Source organism: Sinocyclocheilus grahami, unplaced genomic scaffold, assembly GCF_001515645.1.
Source record: "Sinocyclocheilus grahami isolate Dianchi unplaced genomic scaffold, SAMN03320097.WGS_v1.1 scaffold935.1, whole genome shotgun sequence".
NCBI lineage: Eukaryota > Metazoa > Chordata > Actinopteri > Cypriniformes > Cyprinidae > Sinocyclocheilus > Sinocyclocheilus grahami.
This window is the reverse complement of record NW_015506114.1, coordinates 275,693-300,379: the sequence shown is the minus strand read 5'-3', so window position 1 is coordinate 300,379 and position 24,687 is coordinate 275,693. Positions and strand designations below refer to the sequence as shown.

Here is a 24,687-nt window from a genome sequence, read left to right as displayed (position 1 = left end):
GTATTTATTTGTGAAAAATGCTTTGTCTTGTAAAGTATAAGTATGTTTATTTTACACAATTATTTTTAATCCATTTTCAAATGATTTCAAATTTCTTAAATATAAATTAAAATAAATAAAATTATATCGGCTTTATATCGGCCATCGGCCACCCTACTTTCCAAGATATCGGCATTGGCTGTCAAAAAACCCACATCGGTCGACCACTACTAATAATTTATTTTAAACAATAAAACTTATTATACAGCAATAAATATTGATGTATGAATGACTCAAAGAGTTATTATATGCTGGTAATTCTATTTGTGAACCAGCAACTTTATCACCATAAAATTGACAATGCTCATTTATTTATTCATATTTTATGATGCAGTGTTAATTACATGCACATCATTATTGTTTTAACAGTAAATATGTGCCCATTAATCTTCAGTCAAATACATTAATGTCCCAGCTTCCTCACAACAACATCTCTTCTCTAATGAAGGCAGAACAATAACTTTAGTTCTTTCTATCCAAGAATCTGCCAGGCACCCATTTAGTCTGCACTTTCTACAGTCCGATGGTCAAAGTCAAGTCCCACCCTTAGGAATGTCACAATGTGAATTTTTAACTGTACGATTATTGTCTGATTAAAAAAAAAAAAAAATCAGCAAATTTACCTAACAATAAACCCGCCACACACATATCACAACTCAAGTTTTACTGCAGCATTTGCTAGGACATACTTTTAACTGAAAACAAGTTGAAAATGATTGACACCAAAACATACTGAACCTTAAAAAAAAAAACACTGTATGCCATTTTCTTAATTATCCATAAAATAAAGTGTAAATTAAAATACAGATAAACAAATAAAAAAGAACTAACATTTTTACTGCATGTTTTTAAGCTTGACATTGCAAACATGAACTTTTTTGTTTGCCAAATTACAGAATCACTAGATGTAGATTCAAATATGCTGTTGTCCATGCTCACAATCTATTGCAGTGTTTGAGCATCTATAAGATATCCAATAAACTCTCTTTGCGAGCTTACAATTTGCCAACGGTTGCAGAGAACTGTGCATTGTACTTGCACTACTGTGAGGTAGAGCATATAGTTGTACATATGATTTGAACTGTTATTAAATGTTCAGTGCACCAGAAAAGAATGATGTGTTTGAATTGCAGCCCATATCCAACCCAATTCACATTGTTTTTGCAGTTGGCTGGCTGTTAAACTGTACTGTCGCCTGTAAGATGTGAACTCTAAACTTTAAAGGGCAACTATTATGCCCCTTTTTACAAGATGTAATATTGGTCATGGGTGTCCCCAGAATACCCCACTGATGATTTATTATATATAACAAGTGAAAAATGTATTTTTTGGGGGTGTGTCTAACAAAGAGCTGTTTTGGTGTGTATCACTTTAAATGCAAATGAGCTGCAAATTCCCGCCCCGTCTTCAGAAGAGGGCGTGGCGTATACATCTCTGCTTTGCATACCTACAGTAATAAATAGCCGGTAGCTCTGAGAGCGAGAGAACCGGTGTTCAGCTGTACATGTATGAACCGGAGTCAGACACACCTATGAGAATGAACCAAGACGTCTCTGAATGGTTATTTGATACATTTATGTACTTGTAGAGTTTCCACAGCTCATTTGCAACGACGGATGAGCAACACACATTCACACAAATACTTCGATAACGTTCGCTATGCACTTTACCAAACCGGCACGCACACAAACACGGTTAAAACGTTAGTTAAGCACTTTAACGACATGATTTTGAGGCGCATTACCTTCAGAAATAAAAGTAATCCACTGCGTCCTCAGTGGCTCAGATGTTGGGAGACTCTTAGGTTCAGTCTTACATCCAAACACAGAACACCGCAATTGTTTTTGAGGCATTGTTGGCGTTGCAGCTGCTCAAGCGTGTACAACCAAACACAACTCGCTGAGGGCGGAAACTACGGTAATGCAGGACTAGGGGTGCTCCGATTGATCGGCTACCAATCACTATCGGCCGATAATCGCTTTGGGATGATTGATCGGCACGCTCTAAAAAGGCTGATCTCATAAAACTGATCTCAAGCTGATGACGCTGCCGTGAGAAGTTTGGCTCGACATGCAGCGGCACCGTCTCAGTCTCTGTCCGGCGCGGGTGAAATAATTATAATGCTTTAGGTGAGGTACAATTCATAAACAGCATGAGTGAATCACCGTGCTCGCACTCTTTCGCTCTCAGAATGCAAATGGCTTCAAATCACATCGCATCTGCACTATAAGCGAGCTGCACGCTGCACAGTTGACACATAAATTGTCACTTGCACTATTGAGGCAGTGACACATCGTCACTAAAGTTTATACATTGAATTGTTTCTTTTTACTTCTTGCCAGTGTTTAAACTATTCAATGTTCGCTCGCTCTCCTGACGCCAGGTTCACATTACTTGGTTTGCAGTGCGTATGTGGTGCGTATTTTTTTATGCACACACGGTTGCGGTCTGGCAGTGCTTTTAGGAGCGGTGCTCTGCAGCAGTGCAGAGATTGATTAATGAGTTTATGGTCACCGAATATGTTTTTCTGAGGTAAGAATTTGTGGCACACCGTCAAATTAATCTCTTAAAATAAGAGAAGAGAATGAAAAACAATACAGCAATGCATTTTCAATTAAATTCTAACAACAGCTTCGTTACTGAATCTGTCTAAAACCCCTCTTTATTGGTGGATGTACTTTTTCTTGACGAGTATGATTTATGAATTCCTCTGGAGCTTCCACAACTCCTATGCCATGTCCCTTCCTGGTGTGTATGTATAAGACTTTGGAGGAAGTCTCATAACCCAAAGGTTGTGGGTTCGAGTCTCGTACCGGCAGGGATTGTAGGGGGGTGGGGTGAATGTACAGCGCTCTCTCCCACCTTCAATACCACGACTGAGGTGCCCTTGAGCAAGGCACCGAACCCCCAACTGCTCTCTGGGCGCCGCAGCATAAATGGCTGTGTTCACTGCTGTGTGTGTGCACTTTGGATGGGTAAATGCAGAGCACTAATTCAGAGTATGGGTCACCATACTTGGCCACATGTCACGTCACATATATGCTTATAATCGATAATGTGCCAAACAGAAGTGTAAAACCAAGAACAGAACACAAGCAGGTTTAATAAAACATGCATGCAGAATCAGCTGTACCTGGTCTTCGCTGGTGAAGCCTTTATGCATGACGTGGTAGAGGTGCACCAGGAAGTCACTGTTGGGCAGCACGTCCTGATGTTTGGTCATCATCTCACAGATCAGCTTATACGCCTGGAGCTTCCCAGCCTTGAACTCTGACGGCAGCATGGTAGCCTGAACACACACATCATAAGTCATTCAGTATTCAATCTGCCTATTCCGATTCAACACAACAGCTCCAGAGTAAATACAGTAAAGCACGCCCAAATTAGCATATTCATGACATCACTGGGCTATATCTGCATTCCACCTAGTACTTTACATCTGTTTGCTTCTCTCCTACACGCTGTGCTTATTTAATACAGATGCATTCCCAATAAAGGCCTGTTCACACCAAGAATGATAACCATAAAGATTACTATATTAGCAACCTCACCAGTGCATGGTAACGTTCTATTGCAGTTCTGTCATCTGCCACTTTAAATACTTTATTGATCAATCATCAGCTGGAAAAAATCATTCTGAAAGTGATTCCAAATATGAAGTTCCTCTATTCCATTATCGTTATAGTTGTGGTGTGGACTCCACTCTGTGGCTGTTCTTTTACATTTAGAATGATTATTAAAGCTATATCTGTTACAGTTATATCATTCTGTTCTGATTTACATCTTGTTACCTTGAAAAGCCAGGAGGCCAGCATGCGCAGAGGAGGGATGAACAAGGGTCTGGCCACGGCTGTGTCTGCATCCACTCGGATCCCAAGATTATCTCTGATCTGAAACAGGAGTTTATGAAAGAGTTCGTCATCATTTAGTTTCTAAGGTAACAGTGATCCTGGCTTTGCAGGGAATGGAGAGAACCAACCTTGGCCAGCTTGTGCCAGAGCTCGTAGAGGTAACTGAAGACCTTGGCGTGGATGCGGGCACAGCGGATGCTGTTCACATCACCCAGAATCCCCAAGATCCTCCTCCAGAGAACGAAGGCCGAGTCGGCGTGCCAACCGGTCAAACTGCCGCCGGCGATGATGCTGATGTCATCAGCCAGAAACTCACTGCTGTCTGGAAAGAAGAGCAGACGCACAGAGTGAGTTCATCACAGGAAGTAAAAACTGAACTTTTAAGAAGAATGTCTTTCTATGCAAGATGCACTTGGATAAGAAATAAATGGTGCTTGATTATCCATACATCTTCTTTTTTTTTTTTGAAAAAAATCTTGTTCAAATGTGAGTCTCAAATCTCTCAATCATCATTGTATTGCATTGCATTATATGTTTTGATCATAAAACTAAGCATTTAAATATCATCTTACTAAGACATATTATTACAGATATATACTGATGACTAACATTTATATTGTTTTATGTAAGCTATACTGCTATAAAGATCTCATCGATTTACATTACAAGCAGAATTTCATCTTACTTTTTGCTCATATTAATATCATAATCTGCAACAAACTGCATAATTCTGCTCAGTTTGTGTCTGAAGTACTTGCCTGCTGACCTATGAGCTCCACAATCTCACTCTATCATACTATATGAGCCATAAAATCTCATAAAACACTAAGTAAAACACTAGAATATGGAAATAACTTTTATTGTACCTTCTGATCACATTGCAAAAAGCTCTTCTTTTGGGTTTTTATGTTCTTTGTTTTTAGTTCAAATGTCTAAAGATTCTTAAATCAAGATACACGTACTTGAGAAACACTTGTTTCATGAGAAAATGATAAAAATGAAGTGAGATTATGCTTAAAACATGAAAGAAAAAGAAAGAAAAAAAATTCAAAATCTAAAGCCCCGTTCACACCAAGAACGATAACTATAAAGATAACTATAAAGATAACGATATTAGCGTCCACACCAGCGAACGATATCGTCTGTTTAATCTAAGCGCACATGCGTCTGCCGCTTTAAATTCTTGAGCTCGTTACAGCAGGATGGATTCTGATTGGCTGTCAGTGTTTTATCGTTCATCAGCTGAAAAAAAAAATCGTTTTGAAAGTGATCACAACGATATCGTTCCTCTGTATCGTTATCGTTATAGTTGTAGTGTGGACTCTGCTATTCTTTAATATTGAGAACGATTTTTAGAACTATATCTTTATCGTTATCTTTATAGTTATCGTGCTTGGTGTGAACGGGCCTTTATACTCCATTGACAGATATTCATTCTTGTTTTAAGCATAAACTCACTTAATATCTTCAGTTTGCATATCTAGGAAATGTACCTTGATTTAAAGTTGCTTAGTTGCTACTAAATGTTGCAGTATATGCACCATTTAATGCCATGACTTTATGAATTTAGGATTTTCTGCTCCGATTCAAGACCCAAATTATATCACACAATCATACAATTTAATGTAAAGGAAAAACACATATGTATAACAATTGTAAACGTTTTTGTATACTGTTTACTTTGTTCTAAGTTCTGTCTAAGAATGAATAAGACAGAACTGTTGCAAAGAGACAGCAAGCTAATGAAGATGGGAATGGGAGCTCCTAGGCACAGTCAAAATAAAAGTCCCACTTCTGACACATCGGCCAAACAGAAATCAGACAATGCCAATCATAAAAAAATAAATAAAGCCACATACTACTAAACCTAGTGTCAACGCCATGTTCCTGTTCATGAAGAGCATTTCAAATGAGTTATTTATGAGGTTTCATTTTGGTTAAGATGTTGTCTTAGAAGAAAGCTGCCTGTGTGAAGGTTTGGAAACATGTTTCCTTCGATGGATGGAGGCAGAGTGAAGTACACAAGATGAGTTTGGTCTGAGGGAGGTTGAGAGGATGAGTGCAATACCCAGATGGTGAGGCACATTCATGGCATCCTCCAGGAGCTGAGGGCCCTCGCAGCAGCCATGAGGCACGAGGAGAGCCGGAGACACTGGGGGACAGTGAGGAGGGGCGGCACAATCTGACCCTACACAACAACACAGTGATGGATGGAAGGGTGGTGGAATCACATTTCACACAAACAGGGAAATCAAACACACTTAAGACACACGAGGCACGACAGCTGATCCTGATATAATCATCGAATAATCAGTAGCAGACGCTAGGATGATTTAAAGCAGTGCTTCTCCACCTTATTCAAAGGCCCGACACTTCAGGATTACAGGCATTTCGAATGTGCTTCAAGGCTTCGGCTCTTTTTAACCACTGAATTTACATGCCTTTTACAGTCGTTTGTGATTTACTAAATAAAGCGGCGGTCACACTAAACTTCAATCATGCAATATTTCTTTGGACACTGCAACGGGTCATGATATTACGTCACACTCTGCGGTCTCTTTTTTAAATCATAAATTCAACAAAAAATAATAAAATGTAAAAATGCATACAAAAAAGATTATTACAGAATTTTAATTAGTTTGGGACTTTGCATGAACTTGTTTTTACTGTCTCCCACAGTTATGTATCTTATAAACGTAATACTTTTTTTCTACACACAATTTTAATCCAATGAATGTATAGTCATTATAAAAAATGTCACTATATCCAGGTTTTCCAAGGCAATTGGAAATTAAAAGTTGCTGACAGGATGAATTAAAATAAGAACTAGCTTCATTTTGTTGTTGCTGTTTTAGCTTATTTTCAGGATACCCTTTTCCTTTTTTACATTATTTGTATCACCCTGACTCCCCTTGGACATTAGTGGGCTTCGGGCTCCTGGTTGAGAACCACTGATTTAAAAGGAATGTTCTGGGTTAAATTCATCTACTGACAGCACTGGTGGTAACCTAGTCTATGGATAATAAACTGCTAACAAATACTGTGCACAATTTCTTTTCATTTATCTTTTATGCGCCTATATGACATGTATATAAGGTGTTTTATCGGCCATCAGCCAACCCACTCTGTAATCATCGTAGTTAGCCATAGAAAAATGTACATTTATAAACCATTCACGTTAATCTCATGCTAATATGTATAATGTTTAAGTTTCAATAAAGTGTGATGAATTGTCTATTTGTAATGTTTATTCTGGTGCTGTACAATCACCTTACAGACTTCCAGTGCAAGTGTGTTACATTTTTTCCAAACTGGAAATCAATGACAAAATCCCACAGATGCTGCTGTATTTAGCCCGGACTATTCCTTACATCATATGGCGTTCTGCTTTCATCTTCATTCTAAATACTGAGACCGAAGTAACGGGCAACAATAACAAGAACATCAAGAACACCACAGCTTTCAAACACAGAGTCATGTGACAGCACTTGCTGCTTTGGGTTGACACAGATGGGACACATGAATGTTGGGTAGGATCAGAGTTCAGAGGGGATGAGCTGTGTTGATTTCTGGTACCTGCCAGTGCTTCAGTGTGGCTGAGCAGGAGGCTCCTCTGGCTCACTGTATCCATGGTAGCGCTCATGCTCATGTCATGTGTAGAGGGAGAGTCCGGCTCCTCCTCGACCGCGTGCCACGCCAGCAGACCCGCCTCAGCATCGTTCAGATAACCATTAGACGTCTCACTGCTCACACTCTCACCTGACAGAAGAGAGGTTATACTGACATTAATATTTATTACACGGCTCTCTGAAATGCTTGATTCTAAATGGCCAGTTACAACATTTTGAGGGCTCTTATTCGGGGGATAGATAGATGGACACATAGATGATATATAGATAGATATCTTTTGATTGATAGACAAAAAAGAATACAAGAAAGAAAGATAAACAATATCTCTGTAAAAAAAAACTGTGAAAGATGCCAGGAGTGATCGTTGGACAGAGCTCACTTTTCTCCCGTAGTTTAATCTTCAGGAATGCTGGAGCTCCGTCTGCTGGATAATCCAGATCCGCTGGACTGCTGCTCCGCCGGATCAGAATCTGAGAATATCCACAAAACTCCAATACAGTTAGCATGTGAAGAATCATTTACTGAATCAAAGGCAATGCAATGTTACTGACCGTGGGTGCATCGCTCTCTCTTTTCCCTGTAGAGCTGCTCTCTGACACAGACTCATCTCTCTTCTGACCTGTGTTTCATACCAGTAGCCCACATATCAGAAATCATGCTACTTCAAGCTAATTCCTTCAAGCAAGTCTACAGCAGACTAATTCTTAGTTTAAGTTGCTACAATCCACTGCATATATGTTCATGTTATTTGTTTAATGGCATCTTTTTGCTAAGTACTATGAATAAACATCAGTATCACTAATAACAATACAGATGTGGCCCTCCACAGTCTTATCTGTCCCTCCCTTCTCAATACAAAAGTTCACAAAAACATTGTGCTTTGCGCCACTGCTTTGGCAAAGCATCGCAATATGGCTCAGTGCAATTCGCAGAAGGCTGAGATTGATTTAAATAAGCATACAGTCTATCTGCATTTCAAAGCGATTTGTAAACCTGCTTTCATAGAAACTGCAGTTGTCCACACAAACAAAAGCTCTTGAAAGTGAATTTATATACTTGTCACAAAATAATAATTTTGACATTTACATTTGTTTTATAGTGCAGTCGCATTACAATAGTTATACTGTCTTAGTGCTAACAATAAAAAAAGGTTTTAGTTCCATTTTAGTGCCAATGCTAAAAATACTTCATTTTGTTAAATGTGGTCACAGGAGAGAGAAAAAAAACGCAGCTCTTCATTTTATATATAGAGTTAGTCTAATAATGCACTGGGGCAAATATTTAGTAGTCCTCCTAACATCTGATTTCGCCAGTAGATTTAAACAAGTGCATTATTTTTGAAGGTATCTACCTATAATAATTCAAATGAATAGAATCACTATACTAAATCACAAAAACAATTACCACAACATCATAACAGTCAAAAACTGTAGATGTACAGTATGTTATGAGTGACGTCTGTGTCTAACACAATTCTGTATTTTCAGCAAATCAGACAAATATATGTTGGTGTCAAACATATTTACAGATAATTGTCCTCATAGTGTCTCCAAGCATATGATGATTATTAGTAGTGCAACTCAAATAGATGAATAGAATCACTATACTAAATCACAAAAACAATTACCACAACACACAACATCATAACAGTCAAAAACTGTAGATGTACAGTATGTTATGAGTGACGTCTGTGTCTAACACAATTCTGTATTTTCAGCAAATCAGACAAATATATGTTGGTGTCAAACATATTTACAGATAATTGTCCTCATAGTGTCTCCAAGCATATGATGATTATTAGTAGTGCAACTCAAATATAAATAAATGTTGCAAATACAACATGCTGTTTTGGTTTTCTTTCAGAAAAGCAATTTTGGGCTGTAAAAATCAGTTCCCTAATTCTACTGTCTTTTGTTTTTCTTAAACTACTGATGAAGTGACTGGAGATTCATGTGATTCTACATCATTTTAAACACATCCTCTACTGTATGTAAAAAGTACTCTTCACCAAAAACATTCATTTCTAAAGCCCTACAGTCATGAGTCTATGAGTGTGTGTAATGTGTGTGATTGTGTGGGTACCTGGGAAGGTGTCGGTGATCTGCTGTGTGATGTCAGAGGTGCTACTGCTGCGGGGCAGAGGACTGTCTCCATCCCCCATCTCACATTCAGACAGCTGACACTCCTCCACATCTAGAGGACGAACACACACACCGTCACCAATGCAGCACCTGACACGATCACCATGCTTATCAGAACTCACAAGAAACACTTTCTATTGATGGGCCCTCTACTTATTTAGCATTTTCATACTAACAGGGCAAACATGCATGCTGAAAACCTGATCATAAACTGTGGTTCAATAATCAAGTGGAGCGCACTAATGGAAATCACCTTTTGTATTTGCATGATGATAGAGAATCGAATAAAAGAGGATATATAGTGCATTTATACAGCTGCATTTTATTAATTGCGGCTTTCCATTTAGTCTGTGAGGGTTTCAATCTCATTGGTTGTCTACAAAGTTTGCATACTCCTGCAAACACACTAAAGTAGGGATGTTCATTTTAACCGGTTAACCGTTAACCGACCGTAAGAATTTTGATAGATTAATACAATCAGTTAAACGGTTTAAAAAGTCATTTATTTATTTTTTCAGTAATTTATTAAAATATTTTAAAAGGTTTGCTGCGTGGTTCAAATACGCTACGCGTATACATTTGTTTTTTGTTTTTTAGAGAAAAAAAAACATAAGTCGCGTATAAGTCGCATTTTATTATTTCATTCAGAAATAGGCCTAATGCCGACGCGAAATGTTTACAAACATTATAATAAACACTGTAAACATAGCTAGGCTATATTAGTCCCCCTCACTCCTCAACAAATCCTTTCAATTATCAGTATTTAGAAAAGAACAAGATTTTAAAAATATAAGAAGCTATAGCTATGTAAACGACAAGCCAAAACAAATTCATTTAGGCTAAAACAAAACTTAAATCAACGTTGGGGCTCTCATTCCACACAGAATCAAATGTTTCCGTATTCGCGATGTATTTGCATAGCAAATTATTATTTATGTAGCCTACTTCACTGGCGTTCCATATCCACGTAAAACAAAATGTTTTGCATAACATCATGGCGGTACTGTGATAACGCTTAACCGCACAGACTTTACTACATATTTAAACTGAGCAGTGTGTTTTTTCTATTTGTTTGACTGAATGTATTTTATTATGATAATGAACAGGTTGTATTGTCAAATTAACAATGCGTGTGTTCGCGCATGCGTCACCGGCGCAATCACTTGAATTTTTTCCTTCTAACAGTGGAAACAACTACTCCTTTTAGTCATAAAGATAATGGGAATTGTAAAAGGATTGCCTTTATTTGTGTACATTCACAATAAAAACGAATCTTTGTGCTTTTGTAAAAGCCTAAATAAAAACAGGATGGCGCTTTCTGCCGTCTGGTTTCCTTTCGCGCAGCACAAAAGTGAATCAAAACTCTGCTTACTAGTCTACTTGTTTTTCTTTCATTTTCTTAATTGATTATTTAAGTATCAATATATTTCTCGTATAGGCCTATATTTATTCATTATATATATATATAGCCTAGCTTTATTATGTTTTTCTCCGCTCGCAGAAGCGCTGCAGGTGCGTGATGTGACATGATGACCATGTGAATCATCAAAAAAAAATTATGTTGTTTGCTGCTTTTTGCGCATGTAGAATGAATCCCCGGGAAACAAATGTTAGTATTTTTCTCATTTAAAATAATCTTGTCGGTTAACGGTTACTAATCGGTTAACGAGCGTCGGTTGCCGGTTAGGAAAAATAACCGAAATGAACATCCCTACACTAAAGTTAAAACTAGATGTTCCATTTGCTTATAGAGACACTCTTTAAGTCAGTTCTTGGAGCGTAAATGAAGTGAGTGAGTGTTTCCATTAGTGCTCTCTGCACTTCCTCTGGCGGTCTGGAGTGAAAGGAAAATAGAAGTATCCTTGTAAAAACAAAGCATTTATACACTGGATTATCTGCCTTTTTCCTGGCTATGCTACATCTTAAATGAAAGCAGATGACGGCAAGATAGAAAACGGGAAAAGAAAGTTTTGTGACAGAGACAGGAAACAGGAAGTTACCTGAGAGTCTGTGAGAGATACCAGGTAAGAAAGAGCTGACAGTGTGGAGCAGCATGGGCACACTCTTAGTGGCCGGCAAAGCCTCACAAAGATGCACACAGTTGCTGATAGACTGACTTCGCTTAGCTGCCCACAGAAGCAGGGAAGGAGAGCGCAGGGGAGAGAGAGAGAGAGACAGACAGACAGAGAGAGAGAGAGAGAGAGACGGGAAAAAGGATCAATTGCATTCTACAGCTGTGATAATAGCAAGACAGTTTATTAAATGTGAAGCGTGTCGTTTCTGTGCAACCAAACACACACTCTGGCTGAGCCAATATTTAGGCTTCAGAATTCATAAAAGTTGTGTGCACTTGTAAAGATTATTCTGATGAACAAAACCTGGAAGAATCATCAACTTGTGTTGGTCACAGAGCTTATTTTCTGCAATCCAAAAGCCAAGGGAAAATCCTATTGGTTTTTTGAAGGGAATCATCAGGGTGATGCTGGCTTATTTGGCCTACAAAAATACATCAACACTGCAGCTCTTTATGTTACTGTGTGGGGCTGCTCAGATTGATGGCTTGAAAACACCTTACTTAGAAACGTCTCTGCATTTTAAACTGGAATAGGAGACGGTATTTTAAAATCCTCAAAAATGACACACTTCAATTTTAAATGAAAAGCATGTTGTTCCCAACCCTGCAGTAACAACAAAAAAAGAGGTTGCCAATGAGTGTTCTCTTTTTTATGTACTTTACCATAATGTACTTTAAAACTGAAATCGAATTGGGATTCAAGCAAAAGAATGATGGAAAATATTCCATCCCGATTCACGAACATAAAAAACGGTCCAAAAACAAACACACGAAAGAACCAAATGAGAGTAAAAAAAAATGGCTAGTTGTCCGACAAGCAGTCTTTTCACTACCCTCCTTTTATTCATCACTGTAAAATTAATAATGAACGTATGAATATATCCACAGAAAACAAATGACCACCAATACATCTGAAAAACAGAACACAGTAGGTTTTCTAGGCCTAATCTGTGGAAATGAAAAAAAAAAAGAGAAAAGAAAAATGTAGGGTGGGACTTGATTTTGTCTATTGGGAACTGACCGGATTGTTGGATCATTGTCATTTGCTACTTGCTGCAATTGAATGTGTGTGACAAGCTGCTGGAGGGGAAAGGGTATTGACCCACACTCACAGGAAAGTTATTTCAATTAAAATGTTATTATTTTGATTAAAGATGGCCACATAACTTTAAATAATTATAACGATAATGTGCACAGATAAATCACTTATAGTAAACACTAAAATATTCTAGTGCTGGGCGGTATGACCAAAAATGTATATCATGGTATTTTTCTAAATTATACCGGTTTCACGGTACATGACGGTATTTTTTTTTCAAGCATGACCGGGTGTTAACCATATTCTCTACTGATTGAGAGGAAATACTGCAGTATATTGACTTAGAATGTCCTATTTTACTGTCATGATGAGTGAATATTGTCCAAAAATACCACACTAAATTGTGACTAAACACGCTCCCTTTTAATACATGTTAACCAGGAGTCACTCTCATTTATAATCACGGCATCGTCTGATAAAATCAACATGCATCTACACTAAAGAGCGGCTATGCGGTTGTTTGGGCTATATTACTTTTTTGTCTCATGCAGCGCACTGTCTGCGTCTGAGTAACAAACTAAAAATACAGCAAACAAAAAAGTGCATGTGATATTAACAGACGAACTACGCTCATATTTATAATTACAAACAATCAGTAAGCGGCAGGTGCTTGGAAACGCTTTCCAAGCAAACGTTTTGTTCTCATTTATTGAGGAGTCGGCTGCGGTGGTTCTCTGCCGCTCACTGCACAGAACAGACGCTGAGAGAGGCGACACTTCTCTGGGAAAGTCAGACCTCGCGTTCGCGGGACAGCACTGGCGAAATCTTCCAACTGAACCATAGCTAAGGTTTATCCAAAAAAAGTCGCTAGGTTTGTCAGTATGAATATTCTATGGAAAAAAGCCGCTAAAAGGGTCTGAAAGTTGCTAAATCTAGTGCTAAAGTCATGCTTGTGTGTGTGAGATGCGGGAGCTGATGGCAGGGGGTGCTGGATATTTGTGGCGGTCAGTGTGGATATCGTGGATGAGTTCTTCTGTGTCATCACGTTCTATTAGTTCTACAGCTTCAGTTTCTGAACTTTCACGCTTAGTAACACATACAGCTGTTCCCTCACCACAGTGCAACAGTGAAAAGAGACCCCTTTCAAACAGTGTCGCGTTCCCAACGTTGTTTAAGCGACATACACCGGTATTTAAAAAATGTATATCATAACTAAAATAAACACCGGTATTCGGTATGAACCGGTATACCGCCCAGCACTACAATATTCCATTAAAAAAAATAAGAACGGTCAGTTTTGATTTCAGGGTGACTTTAAAAATAAACCTTTTAGCACAAAAGCACCAGAAATCCCCACCTCACGCTCTTAGTTCTGATTAGACTGCATCACATCTGCTCAGGCAGTTGCATACGGCTGTAAAACTTCATATATTTCAATGCGACCGAAGCTCAAATCGGATCAGAAAATCCCAAATATGCATATGCTCGGAACTCGACACAACTCCCGTACTACTCTCCACTGGAAATGAATGACTTCCAGTCTGTCTTTCATCAGGGACAGTGGAAAGGCGGCTTCGTCTGACACAAGCGATTCAACAGTCTACAAATACAAGAAAACAGTTGAACAACTTTTATCTAATAGGCAAAAAAAGAACAAAATGGAATTAATCTTCTACACGAGTGGCCTGTAAGTCTGGTGGCTTAAAGTAACACTACATACCTCTTCACTGTGATATATCAGACATGTCTATGTAGCATTCAGGGTCAAGGGGTTGTTGAAATGGCTAAGCCAAAGTATGCGCAATAGTAACAGTGAACGCAAACACACAAGACTAAAATGTAGATTCTGTTTCACGACTTTATGAAGGCATCACATCAAAGCGCAACCTGAATGAATGCTGCAAGTGTTTGTTCTGTAAAGAGCTTTTATTGGTATTTTTACAAGAAATAAGCTGAAGTCAAACAGAGGACACACTTTGAGGATTTCTAACTGCGCTCTCGTTCGGCTCATGGCATCCTTTGATACTCAATCGCCGAGAAGGAAATATGAAGCACATTATTTCAAGTTTGCTCTGCCAGCTCTGATAAGACAAAATATTAGCATTGTGTTTTTTTGGCCACTCCATGTCACGTCTGGAGAAGAGCCGTGAAAGCGGAGGGCCCTATTATTCCCTCTACGGCACGCTTTAATTACCGCCTTTTCTTTCTAGATTACATCGCTTTCGCCGAGTTACCTATTTATGCATATTAATGAGCATTAATTACGCTCTTAATGAAACTATCAAAAACAGGCAGGCAGTTTGATGAGGCGGCTCTCCTAACGAGGAGGGGAGGACGCTGGGCTGTTTGAAGATCAATGTAGGAGAAATCCAATTAGGCAAAAGAAAAGAGGGGAATTTGAAGCCACGTCGTTTCATGTGCGCACACACAATCGAGGATGTTTCTGGGGGCGGCGTGTGCGAGAGGCATCCTTCAGGCTCAAACGCATCTGCTCCAAACTCAACAAGCTCTCCACCATAAAGAGATACAATCAACTCCAAACCAAGCAAGATTAAAAGGAAAATATTTCTGCGCATGTGAGGAAACAAAGAGACAGAAAATTCATGTTTGACAGACAGTTCTACTCTAATCAGGAGCTGAAGTGACTAGTTGACGTGTGTCTGTGTGGGTCAACTAGTCCTGGATCACGTGGCTTCAGTTTCACTTGTTCTACACATGGTGACAGCAAGAGAAAAATCCATCAACTCTGTCCCGTGGATGGAAGTGTGGAGTCATAAAAATGGAATTTACAGCATAATGCGAAATGTCACGGAATTTGGCAAGTTTTGGATGAATAAATCAAAAGTAGAGTTGTACACTAAATCAAACAGTGACGTAAACTAGTGGCTGTGAATATTACAGTGCAAAAAGACTGCTGATATGTGACCCTGGAGCACAAAAGCAGTCTTAAGTCGCTGGGGTATATTTGTAGCAACAGCCAAAAAAACATTGTATGGGTCAAAATTATAGATTTTTCTTTTATGCCAAAAATCATTAGGATATTAAGATCATGTTCCATGAAGATATTTTGTAAATTTCCTACTGTAAATATATTAAAACTAAATTTTTTATTAGTAATATACATTGCTAAGAACTTCATTTGGACAACTTTAAAGGCGATTTTCTCAATATTAAAATATTTTTGCACCCTCAGATTCCAGAATTTCAAATAGTTGTATCTCGGCCAAATATTGTCCGATCCTAACAAACCATACATCAATGGAAAGATTATTTATTCAGCTTTCAGGTGATGTATAAAACTCAATTTTGAAAAAATGACACTTAAGACTGGTTTTGTTGTCCAGGGTCACATATATGAAGTCTGCATGTTCTGCGTGTCTCAGTGTGAAGTAGAACAGTTTAGCCACAGTTTATCTACAACACATATTCAAGCTTGAAGCAATTGTGACAGAAATACATTAGTATTGTACAGTACACTTCTCAAAGTATTGAAAAAAAAATTATTAAAACTTAAATTTTTACGGAATATCAAACATTTTCCTCCATGTTTCAATTTTAACAGTAAAACTCTGTTGTGCAACACTTTACAAGACCGAAAAAAAAGCAGTTTTATGTTTAAAAAAAAGTTTGATGCCTTAATTTGATTACCATAGCTATTGATAATTAATTTGTATTAAATCATAAACAGACAACACGAAATGTCTGAAGGAAAAAAAAAATAATAATTTATATATATATATATATATATATATATATATTTGATTAAATTCTGAATTCATATTAAATTTTAGACATGTCTTTTGATTATTTAACAATCAAAACAGGATTCAGAAAAAATAAAATGGGGGAAACAAACAAACAAAAAATTATTAGGGAAAAAATGAAACGCAAATTGGGAAATAATCAAATGGATTTAATAAAGCCCTACATCTTCAGTCAAATATGTTTGGAATTATGCAAATAAAACAAACAAGTTGTAAGCAAACCACCCTGCAGACATCTGACAGACTAAGTCCTGCAGATTAGCTCTAACCTGATGCTTTCTGCCTGACGTTGTTGCGAGCTTTCTCCACAGCGGGAGCTCCAGTGGTGGTGGCACTGCGGAACCTCATGGGCTCCTGAGAGCCCACCTGGTCTCCAGAGCTCCTCCAGCTCAAGGAGAACGACCGCGGTACATCTGTAGCCTTCTGGGAGTCCTGCATCACTCCTGAAACACACACACACACACAAGATTACTATTAGTATTACTGTACCTGTCTCTGATTCAAACTCCAGATATCTGAATTATTTCCGCAAATGAGTTTTTAATGTTCAGAGAAATCCGAAGGTGTTACTTTATATGCAAAGCCAACATGTCAGAGCAGTGTTCCATTTTTATTCTTTCATGATCTGACATTCAATATAGGGGGGGAAATATAGTGAAAATTAAGATTAGTTTATTACCCAAAAGAAAGTGACTGTGTATTGTTTTTGGTCAATAAACTTGGGGTTAATTCATAAAACTAGCAATTTCACCATAAAAGCATGTACGCATGCAAGTCAAGTCTGCCGTTTCACACAGTCACTGTATGACTTTCTGTATGACTTTTATTTTTTATAAATACACTACTGCACCAGGAGTTAACTTAACCTGAAGAGTAATTTAATCATATAAACTACACTGCACTGCATGTTATATGGTTCGACATGTTATGCACTATCATTCAAAAGTATGTGCTCAGTAATATTTGGTAATGTTTTTGAGAGCATAAGTCGTTTATGCTCAAACAAGGCTGCATTTATTTGATCAATATTAAAGGAAAAATATTTTAGAATGTAATTTATTCCTGTGATCAAAGCTGAATTTTCACCATCATTGCTCCAGTCTTCAGTGTCACATGATCTTCAGAAATCATTCTAGTATGCTGATTTGCTGCTCAATAAATATTTCTGATTATTATCAATTTTGAAAACACTTGTTGAAAACATGGAAAACCATGATATATTTTCTTTAGAGTTAGCTGCGGTTCAGTTGTGAGTTCAACTGAAGTACATTTTCTATCAAGCTGACATACTGCTTATTTTTTAATGAGAACATCAAAATATGATAGCCTTTATGCACACTTTTAAGAATGCATGGCTCTAATTAATGCATTATTAATGTTTATTTTTCCATTTATTATTTGTGCGTAAATCAAAATATACATTTTGCAAACATCATGCTTATTTTTAGTTAATTTGAATTTTAGAGTAATCAGTTACTCAAGTGAAGGACTTGACTGCATTATTTGAAAAGTCTACCCCAAGTCAAAAGTCGGAAACATATCAATCTACATCGTACACGCCTTATTCATTTCATGTAATTTACACACACCCCTGCCCCGCTGCTTCTTTTCCTTCTGCTCTGAGAGCTTGTCCAGCGGTAGGTTGTGGAGGTCCAGGCTGTAGACGTGACGGGCCAGTACTGCGGTGAGAGAGTCCATGATGCTGGCCCACTCGAACACCAGCTCCTCCCAGTGACTGAGAGAGGACAGCACAACCAGCAGCTCGTCCCACAGCTCACGAGAGATAAAGACGGTCAGGTTAGACCGCACCCACGCCACGAAGATCGTCTGCAAGTGACAGCAGAACACAATTCCACCACATCAAGCCATATCAACTACATCATCATACACAACAATGACGATAAAAATGTAGACAAGGTAAAACATTCTACTGGCATTAGAGAGTTTTATAAAAATTAAACAAAGACCTTATACAAAGACAGAAATTGAAGAATGTTAGCTTCATGTTCTAGCATTAAAAGTCATTCTTCAAATCAATTTAGCCATAATAAAATAATTTATTCTATTACAGCAAAATACATGGATTTTATTATACAGAAATATTTGTGATAGTTCTTGGGCACACAAGAGCATTGATGGTCTTAATACAGTACATTACTTAAGCTCTTGGCAAAGAATTAGTAGCGTGGATCATATGATTGTAAACACCAAAATTACTTCATTAAAGTGAATGTAAAAGGACATACACTACTGTTTAAAAGTTTGGGACTGGTAAGATTTTTCAAGATAAAGTGATTATTATGTTTTGAATATGGATATTTGTCTTACAAAAACGCATCGATTCGCTACAGGAGGCCTTTGTTCACCCCCCGGAGCCGTGTGAGACACTTTTTATTATGGATGGGCGCTTTTTATTTCACTTCTTTTGGACTAAAGCAATGCAACACCCTCTGACTGCAATGAAAGAGCTTGGAATAGTCAGGACAATTTTTAATAAAACTACGACTGGATTCGTCTGAAAGAAGAAAGTCATATACACCTAGGATGGCTCTGGGGTGAGTAAAACACAGCCTAATTTTCATTTTTGGGTGAACTAACCCTTTAATGTAGATGTAAACATCGTGGATTTGTAGGCCGTGGTTAACGCTCATCTTTATTTGATCCTGAATACATGTGTTTACATGAGAAATGCTAAGCAGGTGTAGCGATTAGCTTGATATAAAAGGCTACAAAAAATAATTCAGCAAAATTATATGACCAAAATCCACATTAGATGGCAATCGTAACTTATTACAAACACTTGATGATGGTTTAAATTGTGTTTTGTGTAAAAGTGTAGTATTAAGCTTATTCAATTGTTTTATGTATCATGATGATGATTGTAGCTCTAATGCATCTCAGAATGCATGGCTCTAATTAATGCATTATTAATGTTTATTTTTCCATTTATTATTTGTGCGTAAATCAAAATATACATTTTGCAAACATCATGCTTATTTTTAGTTAATTTGAATTTTAGAGTAATCAGTTACTCAAGTGAAGGACTTGACTGCATTATTTGAAAAGTCTACCCCAAGTCAAAAGTCGGAAACATATCAATCTACATCGTACACGCCTTATTCATTTCATGTAATTTACACACACCCCTGCCCCGCTGCTTCTTTTCCTTCTGCTCTGAGAGCTTGTCCAGCGGTAGGTTGTGGAGGTCCAGGCTGTAGACGTGACGGGCCAGTACTGCGGTGAGAGAGTCCATGATGCTGGCCCACTCGAACACCAGCTCCTCCCAGTGACTGAGAGAGGACAGCACAACCAGCAGCTCGTCCCACAGCTCACGAGAGATAAAGACGGTCAGGTTAGACCGCACCCACGCCACGAAGATCGTCTGCAAGTGACAGCAGAACACAATTCCACCACATCAAGCCATATCAACTACATCATCATACGCAACAATGACGATAAAAATTTAGACAAGGTAAAACATTCTACTGGCATTAGAGAGTTTTATAAAAATTAAACAAAGACCTTATACAAAGACAGAAATTGAAGAATGTTAGCTTCATGTTCTAGCATTAAAAGTCATTCTTCAAATCAATTTAGCCATAATAAAATAATTTATTCTATTACAGCAAAATACATGGATTTTATTATACAGAAATATTTGTGATAGTTCTTGGGCACACAAGAGCATTGATGGTCTTAATACAGTACATTACTTAAGCTCTTGGCAAAGAATTAGCAGCGTGGATCATATGATTGTAAACACCAAAATTACTTCATTAAAGTGAATGTAAAAGGACATACACTACTGTTTAAAAGTTTGGGACTGGTAAGATTTTTCAAGATAAAGTGATTATTATGTTTTGAATATGGATATTTGTCTTACAAAAACGCATCGATTCGCTACAGGAGGCCTTTGTTCACCCCCCGGAGCCGTGTGAGACACTTTTTATTATGGATGGGCGCTTTTTATTTCACTTCTTTTGGACTAAAGCAATGCAACACCCTCTGACTGCAATGAAAGAGCTTGGAATAGTCAGGACAATTTTTAATAAAACTACGACTGGATTCGTCTGAAAGAAGAAAGTCATATACACCTAGGATGGCTCTGGGGTGAGTAAAACACAGCCTAATTTTCATTTTTGGGTGAACTAACCCTTTAATGTAGATGTAAACATCGTGGATTTGTAGGCCGTGGTTAACGCTCATCTTTATTTGATCCTGAATACATGTGTTTACATGAGAAATGCTAAGCAGGTGTAGCGATTAGCTTGATATAAAAGGCTACAAAAAATAATTCAGCAAAATTATATGACCAAAATCCACATTAGATGGCAATCGTAACTTATTACAAACACTTGATGATGGTTTAAATTGTGTTTTGTGTAAAAGTGTAGTATTAAGCTTATTCAATTGTTTTATGTATCATGATGATGATTGTAGCTCTAATGCATCTCTTACCCTACTGTATAAGAAAATGTTTGTTTTCTAGAAAGACTCTTTATAAAAAATAGATAAATGTATATTGGGATCAAAGTGATGTAGGCCAAGGTGGCATTGTACTATAAAAGACTGGATGAATAGGTTTTATAAAATGAAAAATAGGAGGCTGAAACCTGCCTCTGGTTGTGCACTGTGTAGATAAAAATGGCTTTAATGTTTATGTTTGTATATGTTGTACTACACTGCAAAAGGGCCTCGTTTAGCTGTTATGTTGTGTATACAGGGTTTCTGCAGATATGAACAAGTTACATTTAAGACTTTTTAAGACCTTTTTAATATCACCTTATATGACATTTAAGACCCAATCCTGTAATGGAAATGCACATTATATTACATACATATATGTAATATTTAATGTGTTTAATGTAAAAAGAAAACAAAATATCATCACTGTCATAAATTATATTTATAACTATGATATACTGTGAACTTTTCATATGAGCAGATGATATTCCATACAAAATATCCCCACAAATGTACTGCATCACCAAGATTTTTGGTGGTGTAAACAATTTAATCCGAAGCAATATCTTCAGTGTTCTATCAGCTTTTACATACTTAAATCTGCATATTTTTATTTACCTTTACAAAGACCTTTTCCAACCTTTTTAAATGTATGCATCATCTTTCATGTCAAATTATTACAAGTGATCAATAAATTAAATATACATTATAGGGCTGTTACCAGTCAGATTAAATAAGTTACACTGCAAAATTACAACAGCAATAAAAAATGTTATGAGATTAATGTTTTACATTTTTTTTGGGATATACAAATAAGAAATGCAAATGAAGAAATGTTGTTTACACTGCAAAATTACAACAGCAATAAATAATGTTATGAGATTAATGTTTTAAATACATTTTTGGATGTACAAATAAGAAATGTTGGTGGGGGAAATGCATACTTTTAAACATACTAAACCACCAGTAGGTGGCGGTAAGTCACTTAAAGGGGTCATATGATGTTGCTAAAAATAAATTTATTTGGTGTATTTGGTGTATTGAAATGTGTTTACGCGGTTTAAGGTAAAAAAAAATGTTGTTTTTTTTCAACATACTGTACATTATTCTTTCTCCTCTATGCCCCGCCTTTCTGAAACACGTCGATTTTTACAAAGCTCATCGGTCTGAAAAGCGAGGTGTGCTGTGATTGGCCAGCTATCCAGTGCGTTGTGATTGGCCGAATACCTCAAGCGTGTGACAGAAATGTTTACGCCCCTCACCATACTGTGATGATGCCGTGTCCCGGCCGGAATGACGAGACAAAAACATTAAAACCCATTATAAACGAGGCATTTGTTGCATCCAGTGGGGACATAATTACGGATTATAATGACTCATACTGTCCTTTTACGCGTTTCGTTGCATCGCGCCGCGTAAACATAAAACCCTGTCTGCATTTGTGATCGGAGAAATGACAAACACACAGCGCCTTCACGACATGGCGGCAACAACAATACTACAGCGAGAATAAACGTTACGCCTTCTTTCTTTGCGTGAACATTTGGGCGGCGTTATGCAAATCTTCCCACATAGTGATGTAGACATGTGGGGGCGTGTTAGAGCGAGCCGTTTTAGGTAGGCGTGGTTAACTCTTAACTTTTATAAACAATATCTCTTTGGATTTGAGACTTTAGTCTTTGCAACTTTACAGATCGTCTTTATGCACCAAGAGCTTGTAACACTCCAAAGAGAAAGAAAAAAATGTAATTGCATCATATGACCCCTTTAATGAGTGGGTCAAAACGCTGAATCATTCAGTAACAAAACACCGCCGAGTGTTGCTTGGAGAATGTTTAATATTTCTGCTGTGATCTTTGTTTGGAACTTTTTTCGTTGTAGAAATAGAACAAAAACAGTAAACATTGTGTCTAAAATGTAAGTAACTTAATGACTACCAGACTACTTTACTTGTTTATTGAAATAAAATCAATGTGACATTTGCAATCGTGAAAATATTCAGGAAAATAGCTCCCTTGTCAAGGTGTTACTTAACTATATCATGTTATGAATAAACTAAACATTTTGAATTTTTACCTCAGTGTGTTTCTTCTGAGTTTCTCTTGTGTGCTGTTACGCTCATTTGTTTTGAAGTCTCTCACAAAGAGACAGGCATCGCGAGCCTCAACAGCTCGACCTTAATACCAGAAATAGCCTACACTATCCATTATCAATCACTGTTTACGCTGAATGTAATAAAATCAGAAGAATCATTATCGCGTTCCGATGGTTCGCTGGTTATTTTTTTGTCACTTAAATTTTAGTCAGGCTATTTGTCCGGTCGGGTAAGTAAAAAACAAAACAAAAAAAAAACATTTTAAACTAGCTAGAAGGCTGGTCAGCTAGCTGTAGCTCGACCTATATAATAATAATAGTTATTATTATTGAGAACATTACATAAACTAAGAAGGTAGTTCAACCTGTATTCCACTACTGCAATTCTGTCTGATGACGCAGTAATACCGCGGGGGAAGAAAAACAAATATTCGGTCTGTCCAATGATTGTAAACAGTCATTAGGTCCGTCAGACTGAAAAATATATTTTAGCGGTAATGTGACCAAAAATATTTAATCTGAATTTAAGACATTTTAAGACTTTTTAAGGCCTTTTATTAGAAAAACGTCATTTAAGACGTTTTAAGGACCTGCTAACACCCTGGTATAATTAATGTTCAACAGGTTAGCTTTTTGTAGAATATGCTTGAACTTGATAATTGTAATTTTTCTTCGACCATCTAATAATTAGAACCCCTAATATGTTGCTTGTAGATAGTGTTTGCATCAGCCAGTTGAAGGTACAGTATGGTATGTGTGCACATGATCAGGATGGTACCACCTCTGCCTCATTTTGAGCCTGGAAAAACCCTGTGGTGTGTATGAAGCCATGGGTTGTCCATGTTGTACTCACTTTGAAGAGGATGCTGGCCAGGTTGTGGGCGAATGTGTCTTTTCTTTGGTTCTCCTGTGGTCTCTTCATCACTGCTTCTGTGATCCTCAGCAACACCTGCAGCAACTGCTCCCTAAAATAATATGACGCACACAATAAGCTGAATGTTGGTAAACCAGAACAGAGCTCTATACAGATTCAGTGTTATGTCGTGTGTGACTGACCAGGTCGGGCGGTTCATGTTTTGCTCCATAATAATGTGACGGTAGACGCTGAGCACAGCTCGGCACACATCTAGCTGGTTCTCCAACAGCTTGGGCACATCCTGACACGGCTCCAACAGGAACACGTTGGCAGAGTTTGTCAGGAACACCTGAGAACACATGAAACTATTCATTCTCAACTACACCAAGTTCACCACCTGATCCCTAAAAGGCGTGGTGGGAACCTTGGGCACATATCCAGACCGGGGTCTCAAGACAACGTGAGAGTTACCTGTTCTGAATTCTAGGCACGAATCGTCGACCGAAAAAATGCCTGCAGGTCCCCTACCCTCTTGACCGAGGCCAATGCAGTGAGGAGCGCTGTCTTTAACGACAGAAACTTAAGCTCTACTGACTGCAGAGGCTCGAAGGGCTCCTCCTTCAGGGCCGTTAGGACCGAGGGGAGATCCCAAGAGGGTAACAGGTGAGGGGGCGGAGGATTCAGCCTCCTTGCCCCTCTGAGAAACCTGATGATCAGGTCGCGCTTCCCTAGAGG

The 24,687-nt window shown here is 37.9% G+C and overlaps 1 protein-coding gene across 1 annotated transcript in view; it reads right to left on the bottom strand.

Moving 5' to 3' along the window:
- The window catches only part of LOC107564446 (ral GTPase-activating protein subunit alpha-2-like), a 148,557-nt gene that overhangs the window by 74,409 nt on the left and 49,461 nt on the right, over nucleotides 1-24,687 (bottom strand). Inside the window, exons 8-20 of the mRNA XM_016249541.1 lie at nucleotides 24,153-24,301; nucleotides 23,950-24,061; nucleotides 19,683-19,920; nucleotides 16,808-16,981; nucleotides 11,662-11,787; nucleotides 9,603-9,713; nucleotides 8,072-8,139; nucleotides 7,900-7,990; nucleotides 7,467-7,649; nucleotides 5,959-6,078; nucleotides 4,019-4,212; nucleotides 3,831-3,929; nucleotides 3,173-3,328 (exon numbers count right to left, since the gene is read on the bottom strand). Of these exons, the coding sequence (XP_016105027.1) occupies nucleotides 3,173-3,328; nucleotides 3,831-3,929; nucleotides 4,019-4,212; nucleotides 5,959-6,078; nucleotides 7,467-7,649; nucleotides 7,900-7,990; nucleotides 8,072-8,139; nucleotides 9,603-9,713; nucleotides 11,662-11,787; nucleotides 16,808-16,981; nucleotides 19,683-19,920; nucleotides 23,950-24,061; nucleotides 24,153-24,301 (1,821 nt within the window). The remainder of the gene's footprint in view (nucleotides 1-3,172; nucleotides 3,329-3,830; nucleotides 3,930-4,018; nucleotides 4,213-5,958; nucleotides 6,079-7,466; nucleotides 7,650-7,899; nucleotides 7,991-8,071; nucleotides 8,140-9,602; nucleotides 9,714-11,661; nucleotides 11,788-16,807; nucleotides 16,982-19,682; nucleotides 19,921-23,949; nucleotides 24,062-24,152; nucleotides 24,302-24,687) is intronic.